At 39.1% G+C, this 14673-nt stretch overlaps 1 protein-coding gene across 11 annotated transcripts in view; it reads left to right on the top strand.

Annotated features, from left to right (window-relative positions):
- The window catches only part of THOC2 (THO complex 2), a 115708-nt gene that overhangs the window by 45340 nt on the left and 55695 nt on the right, over positions 1–14673 (top strand). For all 11 annotated transcript variants that reach the window (XM_018044134.1, XM_005709382.3, XM_018044129.1 and 8 more), the window contains exon 9: positions 14522–14614. In XM_018044134.1, the coding sequence (XP_017899623.1) occupies positions 14522–14614 (93 nt within the window). The remainder of the gene's footprint in view (positions 1–14521; positions 14615–14673) is intronic.

Below are 14673 nucleotides of genomic sequence, written 5' to 3'. Positions count from 1 at the left end.
TATGTTGAGGTAAAATATTAGTGGCAAAAATACTTCATAGGTTGTGTTATATGTTTCATATTGCATAGCATCTAATACTGACTTCTAATATTTCAGTAAGTTGATGACAGTATAATCTCGCCATTATACAATGACATGTCCCCATCTTGTCAACAGCAAGTTATCTGTAGGTTGATATTTGGTAACATGTGAATATCCACTTTTTCATCAACCTCTCATTAAGTGTAATGTAACTACTTAGATGGTAGTTTTCTGAGTCACTTCTTTCCTATGGGGTTCCAAATTGTTGGTTCACTAATTTCATCTTGCCATCTACATTTATGAGCCATAAGTTGTCCCTTATTAACTTGAGTTGTTTGGTTATTCTGCAGTATAGTTCCTACTAGAAAGACAGACAAATACTTCATTTTTTTCCCCACATTAATTACTAGCCATCAGAGTAAGGAGTTTCTTTAGTAGACATATCTAATGGTGACATGAGTGATATGTATGTGAGAAAGAGACGAGACAAAAAGAGTGTGTACATGTGCATTTTGACTTAGGTTTTCAAAGAATCAATATGGTTATGGTAGTAGTGGAAGTAGATGATATTCTGAATATATTTTGAAGGTAAAGCCAATAGTATTTGCTGATAGATTAGATATAGAATGTGAGAAAGTAGAGTTAAGGACTGTCCTAAAATTTTTTTTTTTTGGACTGAGCAGCTAAAAAGATAGTTTTCGTCATCAACTGAGATAGGGTAAATTTCAGGTGGAATGAGTTTGGAGTACTGTGGGCAGGAATCAGGAATTCAGTTTTGGGCATGTTAAGTTTGAAATACCTGTTAGAGATTCAGATATCCAAGTGGAGATGTTGAGCAAATAATTGGATATTGGATTTGGTGTGCTGGAGAAAGAACTAGAAAGGGCTAGAGATAGAAATGTGGGTGCCAAAAGCACATAGATGATATTTAAAGTTGTGATACTGGATGAAATCATTAAGTTGGATAAGAGAACCAAAGGCTGAGCCTTGGGGCACTCTGATGTTAAAGGGCCTGGGAAAAGAGGAGGAGCCAGCAAAGGAGATATAGAAGGAACACATGTAAGGTAAGAGGAAAATAAGAATATAGCATCTTGGAAGCTAAATGGAAGAAGGAGTGATCAAGTCTGCTAAGTGTCTCTGACAGGTCATTTAAGATGAGGACTGAAAAATGGTCACTGGATTTATTAGCAGGGCATTCAAAACTAGCCATATTTGTAGAGTTTGAGTGATGTTAAAAGAGAATGGGGAGAATGGAATTAGAGACAATGAGAATAGACAACTCTATAAAGGAGTTGCTACAGAGAGGCATAGGTAAATGGAGTGGTAGCTGGTTGAGGAAGTGAACTCGAGATTTTCTTTGAAGATAGGAGATAGACTGTTTATGTGTTGATGGGAATAATTGAACAGAAAGAAACTGGTGATGCAGGAGAAAGAGGAGAGAATTATTGAATTAGTGTTCTTGAATAAGATAGAATGCAGCTTATAGCATAAGTGATGGATGAACTTTATATAGGACCACAGGGAATTCACATATAATAACAGGTGGAAAGGTAGCATATGTGGGTACACTTGTTGGTAGGTGGATAGATCTGATGGTGAGAATTTGTAGAGGTCCTGTTGATTGATCTAGTTTTCATGCTGAAATAGAAAGCAAGTTCATCAGATGAGAAAGGGAATGATAGAGGAGGTATTGGAGCTTAGGAGAGAAAGTAGGAAATAGTTGCATAAGAGAGTATGAGAGTGAATGGACTAGAGAAATAAGAGTATAATTGGCCAATGACATTAAGGACCCACTTGAGGGTGGATATGTGAAATTAGTACTTTGAGGAGTTGTAGCTATTGGTAATATTAGAATTTAGGATATGGAGTGAATGGCTAAAATAGAGTAAAGGAGGTCTTTGCAAGAGTGGAATTCAAGGAACTGAGAAACCAGCATGTTGGAAGTATCACTAACATGTATATGAAAATCTCTAAAAATTAAGAAAAGGATAGAGTTGGAGAAAGTGACACTGAAGCAGAAGCTAAGATCATTCATTGCTAAGTAAAGGGCAGTGACCTAGGGGTCCACAGATGACAACAATAGTACATAACTAAAAGTGGCAGAGTACAGAACTCAGAGTTCTGTCCCTTCATAAAAGAACTGATGAACTGGCAAAAAAAACTGTCTAATCAACTTTCACAGAACTCTGGAATTTAGTAAAAACTTAAACAACCAAGGGATGATTTGGTGAAGAAAAAAGCTGCTGTTTGGGATAAGAGAGCTCTGTGGCATTTTAAATTGCCTGCCTACTATCTCACACCCAGATTGATGGTGGCTGTGAAGATAAAATCTGGCCATTCCTAGTACAGATTGCTAATGCCTGAGGATATAAAGAATTGTTCTCAAAGAATTTGGCCTGTCTGGCTACTCCCTGAAGGATTGGTGAAAGGGCTTGTCTTTGTTTTGCCTAACTGGGAACATCCCTCGGGCTAGGGTGAAAGTGAAGTCTCTCAGTCTTGTCCTACTCTTTGCAACCCCATGGACTATAGCCTACTAGCCTACTCGGCTTCTCCGTCCATGGGATTTTCCAGGCTAGAATACTGGAGTGGGTTGCCATTTCCTTCTCCAGGAGATCTACCCGACCTAGGGATTGAACCCCAGTCTCCCACATTGTAGGCAGATGCTTTACTGTCTAAGTCACCAGGGAAGTCCAGGGAAGATCCCATCCATGGGAATCTCCTAAAAATACCTTTTGGATCTTGGTATACCCTGCTGCACAGTGTCCAGTGGTGCCTTATATAGTCTGAGGAGCAGAAATAGAAAAGAATGAAGAAAAATCATCAAAGCCCAACAGACCTATGGGACACCATCAAGTATACCAATGTGTGAGGAGTTCTTTGGCTGTCCAGTGGTTAGGACTTGATACTTTCACTGCCATGACCCTGGGTTCAATCCCTGTTTAGGGAACTAAGATCCTATATATGGTGCAGCCAAAAAAAAAAGTGTGTCAGTATGTACATTTTGAAGTCCAAGAGGCAGAGGGGAAAGAGAGACAAAAGGACAGCATATTTGAAAAAATAATGGTGGAAACCTTCTCAAATTTGATGAAATATATGAATCTACACATCTAAGAAACTTGAGGAACACCACATGGGATAAACTCAGAGAGATCCACACTGAGACACATTATAGTCAAATTATAATATAGTATATTATATATATATATATATATAAAATAGTCAAAGACAGAATCTTGAAAGCAGCAAAATAGATGTGACTCATTCATACAAGTGACCTCAGTAAGACTGACAGCTGATTTCTTCAGAAGGCAGTGTAATGGACTATATAAAGTACTGAAAGAATGAAACCAAGAATTCTATATCCAGCAAAACTATCCCTCAAAAATGAGAGATTATGATATTCCAAAATAAAAGCTGGGGGAGTTCATCGCTAGCAGACCTGCCCTATAAGAAATGCTAAAGTGAGTCCTTTGGATTGAAATGAAAGGACACTAGACAGTAACTTTAAGCCATATGAAAAAATAAAGAACATTAGTAAGTGTAACTACATAACTAAATATAAAAGCCAGTGTTATTGTATTTTTTTGGTTTGTAGTTTCTCCTTTTTCTGATATGATTTAAAAGACAAAAGAATAAAACAACAATTATAAATCTAGTTGACACACAATGTGTAACAATATAAAAGGGAGAAGGATAGAGATTTATAGATGCAGAGTTTGTATAATATTGAAGCTAAGTTGATATTAATTCAAAATATGTTATGTAACTTTAGAATGTTAATTGTTAACACTCAAGGTAACCACTAAGAAAATACTTAAAAAATAAATAGAAGAGGAAAGGAATAGGGAATTTAAAAAAACACTAAAAAAGTGATGGAGGAAATGAGAAACAGTAAAATAAGACAGGAAACAGTAAAATGGCAGAAGTCCTTCCTCATTACTAATTATTTAAATGTAAATGGGTTAAACTTTGTAATTAAAAAGCAGCATTTGGCAGAATGTATAAAAAAGCAAGGTCCAGGCCCACCAAGATCACATGACTTTTCTATACTGTTAAAATTTATTGTAATAAAATGAAAGAGAAAAAAAGCATGATTCAACTATATGTTATCTATAAGAGACTTACTTTAAGATCCAAAGATACAAATATGTTGGAAGCCAAAGTATGTAAATAGATAACCAATGCAAACAGTATCCAGGAGAGATGGGGTTGCTGTATAGACTTTTAAGTCAAATTTTTTTATAATAGATATCAAAGGACATTATATATTGATAAAAGGGTCATCCTACCAAGAACATAAAGCAGTTAATAACTGTATATGCACCAAACAGAGCCTCAAAATATATGAAGCAAACATTGGCAGGATTGAAGGGAGAAGTAGACAGTTCTACAGTAACTATTGGATATTTCCATACCCCACTCTCATTAGTGGATAGAAAAATTTAGACAAATTATCAGAGGGAAAACAGAGGACCTGAGCAACACTGTAAACCAGTTAGACTTAACAGACATATATAGAACAGACCATTGGATAACAGTAGATTACACATTCTTCTCTAGTACACATGGAACATTCTCCAGGATAGACCTTATATTAGATAACAGACCAAGTCTCAATACATTTATAACATTGAAATCGTGCAAAATATTTTCTTGGACCACAGTGGAATGAAACTAGATCACAAGAAAAGTGAATGATAGCGATAGAAAATTCAAAGCTGGCGGGGGGGGGGTGGGGCTTTAGGGAGCATGGATGGAGAATAGTCTGAAAACAACTATAAAAACAAAGATGATTCATACCCTACCTCCAGGCCTAGTAGTGTGAGGGGTCCAGGGAAAATAGCTACCACTTGACTGGGTTACAGTGGGAGTGGTGTTCTAGTGAATGCTAGGCTCTGTTCAAATGTTAAGGTGAAAGGGGGAAGGAAAGGTTTAGAGGATACATTTAGAGGAGAGTTTCAAGGTATAGGGGGTTTTGCTGAGGATGGGTCCTGAATTCCAGATGATTCCATAGGAGTTCTTTAAGAATGTGGATGCATGAGAGAGGACAGAGCAGGGATTGTGCAGAGCAATATGAAGATCAGAGTACAGGAATTGACATTTGGCCCTGAGAGTTGGAGGCTTCTTGTGGCTCACTTAAGCAGAGTTAACGGGGAAAATGTGAATACTCCTGGTGGATTCAAGTCAGTGAGCTTTTGTGGTTTTGCTCTGAAACCATGACCACCATTTGTTTTCATGGAAAAATGTTTTGATACTAAAATAGCCATTTAAAAACAATTAAAATCAAACTCTTGTTAAGTTGAGGACTTAATCTGCCTTAAAAATCATGGTGAAATAATGCCTTTTTAATATATTTGTTAGTTTCATTAGCTTCATATGTGCATAACACATATCACAATTATGGTAGGAGGTTTACTCATAAAGATCAGTGTTGAGTAGAAGGAGAATGTAGCGGGAGTGGTCCTAAGATGGCAGAAGAATAGGACGGGGAGACCACTTTCTCCCCCACAAATTCATCAAAAGAATATTTAAACGCTGAGTAAATTCCATAAAACAACTTCTGAATGCTGGCAGAGGACATCAGGCACCCAGAAAAGCAGCCCAGTGTCTTTGAAAGGAGGTAGGAAAAAATAAAAAAGACAAAAAAAGAGACAAAAGAGGTAGGGACGGAGCTCCGTCCTGGGAAGGGAGTCTTAAAAAGAGAGGTTTCCAAACACCAGGAAACACTCTCACTGTGGCGAGCCTTGGAACCACAAGTCTGTGGCGAGCCTTGGAACCACAGAGGGCAACATAACTGGGAGGAAAAATAAATAATTAAAACCCACAGATTATGTGCCCAATGGTAACTCCCCCAGCGGAGAAGCAGCGCAGACGCCTGCACCCACCACTAGCAAGCGGGGGCTGGGCAGGGAGGCCCAGGCTGCATTGCTTAGAGTAAGGACCAGGCCTGAATGCCCCGAGGGCAATCTGAGGGAACTAACTTGGGCTAGCAAACCAGACTGTGGGATAGCTACCACACAAAAAGCCCTAACCTAAGACACCACCAGGCCTGCTCACAGAAAAAAGGACTGAACAGAGCTAGCCGGCTACAGACCATCCCCTTCCGGTGACAGGCAGCCAGAGCTGGAAGGGTGTAATCGCAGCCCCAGAGAGGCATTATCTACCAAACTGCAAGCAGGCTTCTTTGCCAACTAAGACTTCTTGGGGTTCTGGACAGTCAACATCCGCCTGAGAAGGTGTGCCAGTTGTACACCCAGAAAACCGAGCGGCAGGGATGGGGGAGGCGATAAGTTGCAGCTACTGCGCTCTCCAAACACCTCATCACCTGAGCTGCTCGGACCTGGGAAGGGCACAAAACGCAGGCCCAACCGAGTCTGCTCCTCTGAGGACTACCTGAGTGCCTGAACCTGAGCGGCTTAGACCTGGGAGGTGCATGCAGCTCAGGGCCAGCCTGGGACCACTCCTGGCGGAGCAACATAGAGCCTGAGCAGTGTGGGCAGGGAGGGCACACGTGCCATGAGCAGGGGCAGGCCCAGTGTGGCTCAGACACTGCAAGCACACACTAGTGTTATTTGTTTGCAGCGTCCCTCCCTCCCCACAGTGCAACTGAACAAGTGAGCCTAAAAAAGTGTCCACCATCGCCCCCTTGTGTCAGGGCAGAAATCAAACACTGAAGAGACCAGCAAACAGAAGCTAAAACAGAGGGAACTGCCTTGGAAGAGACAGGTGCAATAGATTAAAACCCTGTAGTTAGTACCAACTACATAGGAAGGGGCCTATAGATCTTGAGAAATATAAGCCAGATCAAGGAACTATCCGAAAATGAACTGACCCCACACTGCCCACAACAATACCAGAGAAAGTCCTAGATATATTTTTACTATTTTTACTATCATTCTTTTTTTCTAAATTTTAAGTCCTCTATTACTCCTTTAATTGTTATTTTTATAACCTACTATTACTTTGCAAAAAAAGACCCTATTTTTTAAAGCAAGCTTCATATACATATATTTTTTTATAATTTTTGTGACTTTGTTTTTTCTTTTTTCTTTAATATTGTAGTTTTGAAAATCCAACCTCTACTCTAGATTTTTAATCTTTGCTTTTTGGTATTTGTTATCAATTTTGTACCTTTAAGAACCCACTCTTCTGTACCCATTTTTACTTGGGAGCAAGATTACTGGCCTGATTGCTCTCTCCCCCTTTTGGACTCTCCTTTTTATCCACCAGGTCGCCTCTATCTCCTCCCTCCCCCTTCTCTTCTTGACCCAACTCTGTGAATCTCTTGGTGTGTTCCAGACGGTGGAGAACACTTAGGGAACTGCTTACTGGCTGGATCTGTCTGTCTCCTTTTGATTCCCTCCTTTATCCTCCTGGCCACCTCTGTCTCTGTCCTCCCTCTTATCTTCTCTGTATAACTCTGTGAACATCTCTGAGCGGTCCAGACTGTGGAGCGCACATAAGGAAGTGATTACTGGCTAGCTTGCTCTCTCCTCTTTTGATTCCTCCTCATGTCATTTGGGTCACCTCTAACTCCCTCCTCCCTCTTCTCTTCTCCATGTAACTCTGTGAACCTCTCTGGGTGTCCCTAACTGTGGAGAAACTTTTCATCTTTAACCTAGATGTTTTATCAGCCATGCTGTATAGGTGGAGAAGTCTTGAGACTACTGTAAAAGTAAGACTGAAAACCAGAAGCAGGAGGCTTAAGTCCAAATCCTGAGAACACGAGAGAACTCTTGACTCCAGGGAACATTAATTGACAGGAGCTCATCAAATGCCTCCATACCTACACTGAAACCAAGCACCACCCAAGGGCCAACAAGTTCCAGAGCAAGACATACCACACAAATTCTCCAGCAACACAGGAACACAGTCCTGAGCTTAATATACAGGCTGCCCAAAGTTGCTCCAAATCCACTGACATCTCATAACTCATTACTGGACACTTCATTGCACTCCAGAGAGAAGAAATCCAGCTTCACCCACCGGAACACTGACACAAGCTTCCCTAACCAGGAAACCTTGACAAGCCACCCATACAACCCCACCCACAGCGAGGAAACTCCGCAATAAAGAGAACTCCACAAACTGCCAGAATACAGAAAGGCCACCCCAAACACAGCAATATAAACAAGATGAAGAGACAGAGGACTACCCAGCAGGTAAAGGAACAGGATAAATGCTCACCAAACTAAACAAAAGAGGAAGAGATAGGGAATCTACCTGATAAAGAATTCCAAATAATGATAGTGAAAATGATCCAAAATCTTGAAATAAAAATGGAATCACAGATAAATAGCCTAGAGACAAGGATTGAGAAGATGCAAGAAAGGTTTAACAAGGACCAAGAAGAAATAAAAGAGAATCAATAGATAATGAGTAATGCAATAAATGAGATAAAAACACTCTGGAGGCAACAAATAGTAGAATAAAGGAGGCAGAAAATAGGATTAGTGAGGTAGAAGATAGAATGGTAGAAATAAATGAATCAGAGAGGAAAAAACAAAAACGAATTAAAAGAAATGAGGACAATCTCAGAGACCTCCAGGACAATGTTAAATGCCCCAGCATCCAAATCATAGGAGTCCCAGAAGAAGAAGACAAAAAGAAAGACCATGAGAAAATACTTGAGGAGATAATAGTTGAAAACTTCCCTAAAATGCGGAAGGAAATTATCACCTAAGTCCAAGAAACCCAGAGAGTCCCAAACAGGGTAAACCCAAGGCGAAACACCCCAAGACACATATTAATCAAATTAACAAAGGTCAAACACAAAGAACAAATATTAAAAGCATCAAGGGAAAAACAACAAATAACACACAAGGGGATTCCCATGAGGATAACAGCTGATCTTTCGATAGAAACTCTTCAGGCCTGGAGGGAATGGCAGGACATACTTAAAGTGATGAAAGAAAATAACCTACAGCCCAGATTACTGTACCCAGCAAGGATCTCATTCAAATATGAAGGAGAAACCAAAAACTTTACAGACAAGCAAAAGCTGAGAGAATTCAGCACCACCAAACCAGCTCTCCAACAAATGCTAAAGGATCTTCTCTAGACAGGAAAGACAAAAAAGGAGTATAAACTGGAACCCAAAACAATAAAGTAAATGGCAACGGGATCATACTTACCAATAATTACCTTAAACGTAAATGGATTGAACACCCCAACCAAAAGACAAAGGCTGGCTGAATGGATACAAAAACAAGACCCCTATATATGTTGTCTACAAGAGACCCATCTCAAAACAAGGGACACATACAGACTGAAAGTGAAGGGCTGGAAAAAGATATTCCACAAAAATAGAGACCAAAAGAAAGCAGGAGTAGCAATACTCATATCAGATAAAATAGACTTTAAAACAAAGGCTGTGAAAAGAGACAAAGAGGGACACTACATAATGATCAAAGGATCAGTCCAAGAAGAAGATATAACAATTATAAATACATATGCACCCAACATAGGAGCACCACAATATGTCAGACAAATACTAACATGTATGAAAGGAGAAATTAACAATAACACAATAATAGTGGGAGAGTTTAATACCCCACTCACACCTATGGATAGATCCACTAAACAGAAAATTAACAAGGAAACACAAACTTTAAATGATACAATAGACTAGTTAGACCTAATTGATATCTATAGGGCATTTCATCCCAAAACAATGAATTTCAACTTTTTCTCAAGCACACATGGAACCTTCTCTGAGATAGATCACATCCTGGGCCATAAATCTAGCCTTGGTAAATTCAAAAAACTTGAAATCATTCCAAGCATCTTTTCTGACCACAATACAGTAAGATTAGATGTCAATTACAGGAGAAAAACTAGTAAAAATTGCAACATATGAAGGCTGAACAATACGCTGCTGGAAAACCAACAAATCACAGAAGAAATAAAAATATGCATAGAAACAAATGAAAATGAAAACACAACAACCCAAAACCTGTGGGATACTGTAAAAGCAGTGCTAATGGGAAAGTTCATAGCAATATAGGCATACCTCAAGAAACAAGAAAAAAGTCAAATAAATAACCTAACTCTACACCTAACAGTTAGAAAAGGAAGAAATAAAGAACCCCAGGGTTAGTAGAAGGAAAGAAATCTTAAAAATTAGGGCAGAAATAAGCAAAAGAGACCATAGCAAAAATCAACAAAGCCAAAAGCTGGTTCTTTGAAAGGATAAATAAAATTGACAAACCATTAGCCAGACTCATCAAGAAACAAAGGGAGAAAAATCAAATCAATAAAATTACAAATGAAAATGGAGATATCACAACAGACAACATAGAAATGCAGAGGATCATAAGAGACTACTACCAGCAATTATATGCCAATAAAATGGACAACTTGGAAGAAATGGACAAATTCTTAGAAAAGTACAACTTTCCAAAACTGAACCAGGAAGAAATAGAAAATCTTAACAGACCCATCACAAGCACAGAAATTGAAACTATAATCAGAAATCTTCCAGCAAACAAAAGCCCATGTCCAGACGGCTTCACAGCTGAATTCTACCAAAAATTTAGAGAAGAGCTAACACCTATCCTGTTTCCCTGGTGTCTCAGAGGTTAAAGCGTCTGCCTGCAATGCAGGAGACGGGTTCGATCCCTGGGTTGGGAAGACGCCCTGGAGAAGGAAATGGCAACCCACTCCAGTATTCTTGCCTGGAGAATCCCATGGACGGAGGAGCCTGGAAGGCTACAGTCCATGGGGTCACAAAGAGTCGGACACGACTGAGCGACTTCACTTTCACTTTAACACCTATCCTACTCAAACTCTTCCAGAAAATTGCAGAGGAAGGTAAACTTCCAAACTCATTCTATGAGGCCACCATCACCCTAATCCCAAAACCTGACAAAGATGCCAGAAAAAAAATAAACTACAGGCCAATGTTACTGATGAACATAGATGCAGAAATCCTTAACAAAATTCTAGCAATCAGAATCCAACAACAGATTAAAAAGATCATACACCATGACCAAGTGGGCTTTATCCCAGAGATGCAAGGATTCTTCAATATCCGCAAATCAATCAATGTAATACACCACATTAACAGATTGAAAGATAAAAGCCATATGATTATCTCAATAGAGGCAGAGAAAGCCTTTGACAAAATTCAACATCCATTTATGATAAAAGCTCTCCAGAAAGCAGGAATAGAAGGAACATACCTCAACATAATAAAAGCTATATATGACAAACCCACAGCAAACATTCTCCTCAATGGTGAAAAATTGAAAGCATTTCCCCTAAAGTCAGGAACAAGACAAGGGTGCCAACTTTCACCACTACAACATAGTTTTGGAAATTTTGGCTACAGCAATCAGAGTAGAAACAGAAAAAAAAAAAAGAATGCAAATTCGAAAAGAAGTAAAACTCTCCCTGTTTGCAGATAACATGATCCTCTACATAGAAAATCCTAAAGACTCCACCAGAAAATTACTAGAGCTGATCAATGAATATAGTAAAGTTGCAGGATATAAAATCAACACACAGAAATCCATTGCATTCCTATACACTAATAATGAGAAAAGAAAGAAATTAAGGAAACAATTCCATTCACCATTGCAACGCAAAGAATAAAATACTTAGGAATATATCTACCTAAAGAAACTGAAGACCTATATATAGAAAACTATAAAACACTGGAAAAGAAATCAAAGAGGACACTAATAGATGGAGAAATATACCGTGTTCATGTATCGGAAGAATCAATATAGTGAAAATGATACTACCCAAAGTAATCTATAGATCAGTGTAATCAATGGTATTTTTCACAGAGCTAGAACAAATAATTTCACAATTTGTATGGAAATACAAAAAACCTCGAATAGCCAAAGCAATTTTGAGAAGGAAGACTGGAACTGGAGGAATCAATCTGCCTGACTTCAGGGTCTACTACAAAGCCAGTCATGAAGATGGTATGGTACTGGCACAAAGAAAGAAATATAGATCAATGGAACAAAATAGCCCAGAGATAAATCCACACACCTATGGACACCTTATCTTTGACAAAGGAGGCAAGAATGTACAGTGGAGAAAAGACAATCTCTTTAACAAGTAGTGCTGGGAAAACTGGTCAACCACTTGTAAAAGAATGAAACTAGAACACTTTCTAACAGCATACACAAAAATAAACTCAAAATGGATTAAAGTGTAAGACCAGAAACTATAAAACTCCTAGAGGAGAACATAGGCAAAATACTCTCCAACATAAATCACAGCAGGATCCTCTATGACCTACCTCCCAGAATATTGGAAATAAAAGCAAAAATAAACAAATGGGACCTAATCAATTCCAGAAAAATAAACGACCCAATCAAAAAATGGGCCATAGAACTAAACAGACATTTCTCCAAAGAAGACATATAGATGGCTAAGAAACACATGAAAAGATGCTCAACATCACTCATTATCAGAGAAATGCAGATGAAAACCACAATGAGGTACCATTTTACGCCAGTCAGAATGGCTGTGATCCAAAAGTCTACAAGCAATAAATGCTGGAGAGGGTGTGGAAAAAAGGGAACCCTCTTACACTCTTGGTGGGAATGCGAACTATTACAGCCACTATGGAGAACAGTGTGGAGATTGCTTAGAAAACTGGAAATAGAACTGCCTTATGACCCAGCAATCCCACTGCTGGGCATACACACCGAGGAAACCAGAATTGAAAGAGACACGTGTACCCCAATGTTCATTGAAGCACTGTTTACAATAGCCAGGACATGGAAGCAACCTAGATGTCCATCAGCAGATGAATGGATAAGAAAGCTGTGGTACATATACACAATGGAGTATTACTCAGCCATTAAAAAGAATGCATTTGAATCAGTTCTAATGAGGTGGATGAAACTGGAGCCTATTATACAGAGTGAAGTGAGCCAGAAAGAAAAACAGCAATACAGTGAAAAGATATAGAAACTACAACAAAAAACAAAGATTCTGAAGTGAAGTGAAGTCGCTCAGTCGTGTCTGACTCTTTGCGACCCCATGGACTGTAGCCTGTCAGGCTCCTCCATCCATGGGATTTTCTAGGCAAGAGTGCTGGAGTGGATTGCTCTTTCCTTCTCTAGGGGATCTTCCTGACCCAGGAATCAAATCTGGGTCTCCCACATTGCAGACACGTTACTGTCTGAGCCACCATACTAAGGCATATATATGGAATTTAGAAAGGTGGTAACGATAACCCTGTATGCGAGACAGCAAAAGAGACCCAGATGTATAGAACAATGTTTTGGACTCTGTGGGAGAGGGAGAGGGTGAAACAATTTGGGGGAATGGCACTGAAACATGTATAATATCATTATAATAAACGAATCGCCAGACCAGGTTCAATACTGGATGCTTCGGGCTGGTGCACTGAGATGACCCGGAGAGATGGTATGGGGAGGGAGGTGGGAGTAGGGTTCAGGATGGGGAACATGTGTACGCTCGTGGCGGATTCATATTGATGTGTGGTAGAACCAATACAATATTGTAAAGTAATTAACCTCCACGTAAAATAAATACATTTAAAAAAAAGGAGCAGAGTATAATGTATTGTCACCGTTTGCTTTTTATTTGCATTGGGCCATTTAGTAATTGCCAGTTGTCCTCACTTCATTCTTCTATTCATCTGACCCCAGGCCATTTAAAAATTAAGCGAAAGTCATCTTGATGACAGAGATCCATCTGTTTCTTGGTAGGACCAATAGAGCTGACCTGGGATTGGCCATTCCTAGTTTTAAAATGTTTGATTATCCATGTGTAATAAGTATAGTAGTAGTAGTAGTGTTAATCCCTCAGTGATGTCCGACTCTTTGCAACCCCTTGGGCTGCAGCCGGCCAGGTTCCTCTGTCCATGGGATTCTCCAGGCAAGAATACCAGAGTGGATTGTCATTTTCTCCTCCAGGGGCTCTTCTCGGCCCAGGAATGAAACCTAGGTCTCCTGCATTATTGTAAGATTCTTTACTGTCTGAGCTACCAGGGAAGAAGTACAGACAACTGTTTTGAAGGGGAAGTCAGCTGACAAGCAGATATACTTAGCACAGAAACCAAGAAATAAAAGAACAGGGAGAAAAGTATAAAGCAGACACAGATGGTTCCACACTTCCAAATTTGTCAGTCTTGTCTATCTGCAATTCCACTGAGAAGTACTTGAGAAAGCAAGTTAAGAAAACATGCATATAAACAGAAACCCAAACTAAGTATTATGCAGTATAAAATCTCACTATGTTCAAGTTTCAGATTTTATTCATATATTAGCATGTGTCCATTTTTGAAACTTTTTTCTTGTGTTCGTCAGTTGTACCTATGTGAAAAGAGATACTCGCATGATTATATTTGTCCTGAATTCAAATGTTATTCATGGTCAGGAAGAGCAATGAAGCTTATTGTTGCCCTAGATTTGTTTGGTCTAATTGTTCTTAATTATTGGTAGATTAAAAAGATGGATTTTAGTTGTTCTTTTTGCACTAAATAGAAACTTTTCTTTTGTTTTTCAAGGAACCAAATGGAGAGACTCCTTCATCTTTATACAGAGTTGCAGCAGTACTTCTACAATTTAACCTTATTGATTTAGATGATCTTTATGTACATGTAAGTTAAGTGGGTTGCTAAGAATATTTGGTTATTCATCCCAGGGGTGGGGAAGAGGA

Source organism: Capra hircus (assembly GCF_001704415.2).
Source record: "Capra hircus breed San Clemente chromosome X unlocalized genomic scaffold, ASM170441v1, whole genome shotgun sequence".
In the NCBI taxonomy this organism is placed as follows: domain Eukaryota; kingdom Metazoa; phylum Chordata; class Mammalia; order Artiodactyla; family Bovidae; genus Capra; species Capra hircus.
The sequence above is the reverse complement of the archived record's forward strand: the minus strand, read 5'-3'. Positions and strand labels throughout refer to the sequence as shown.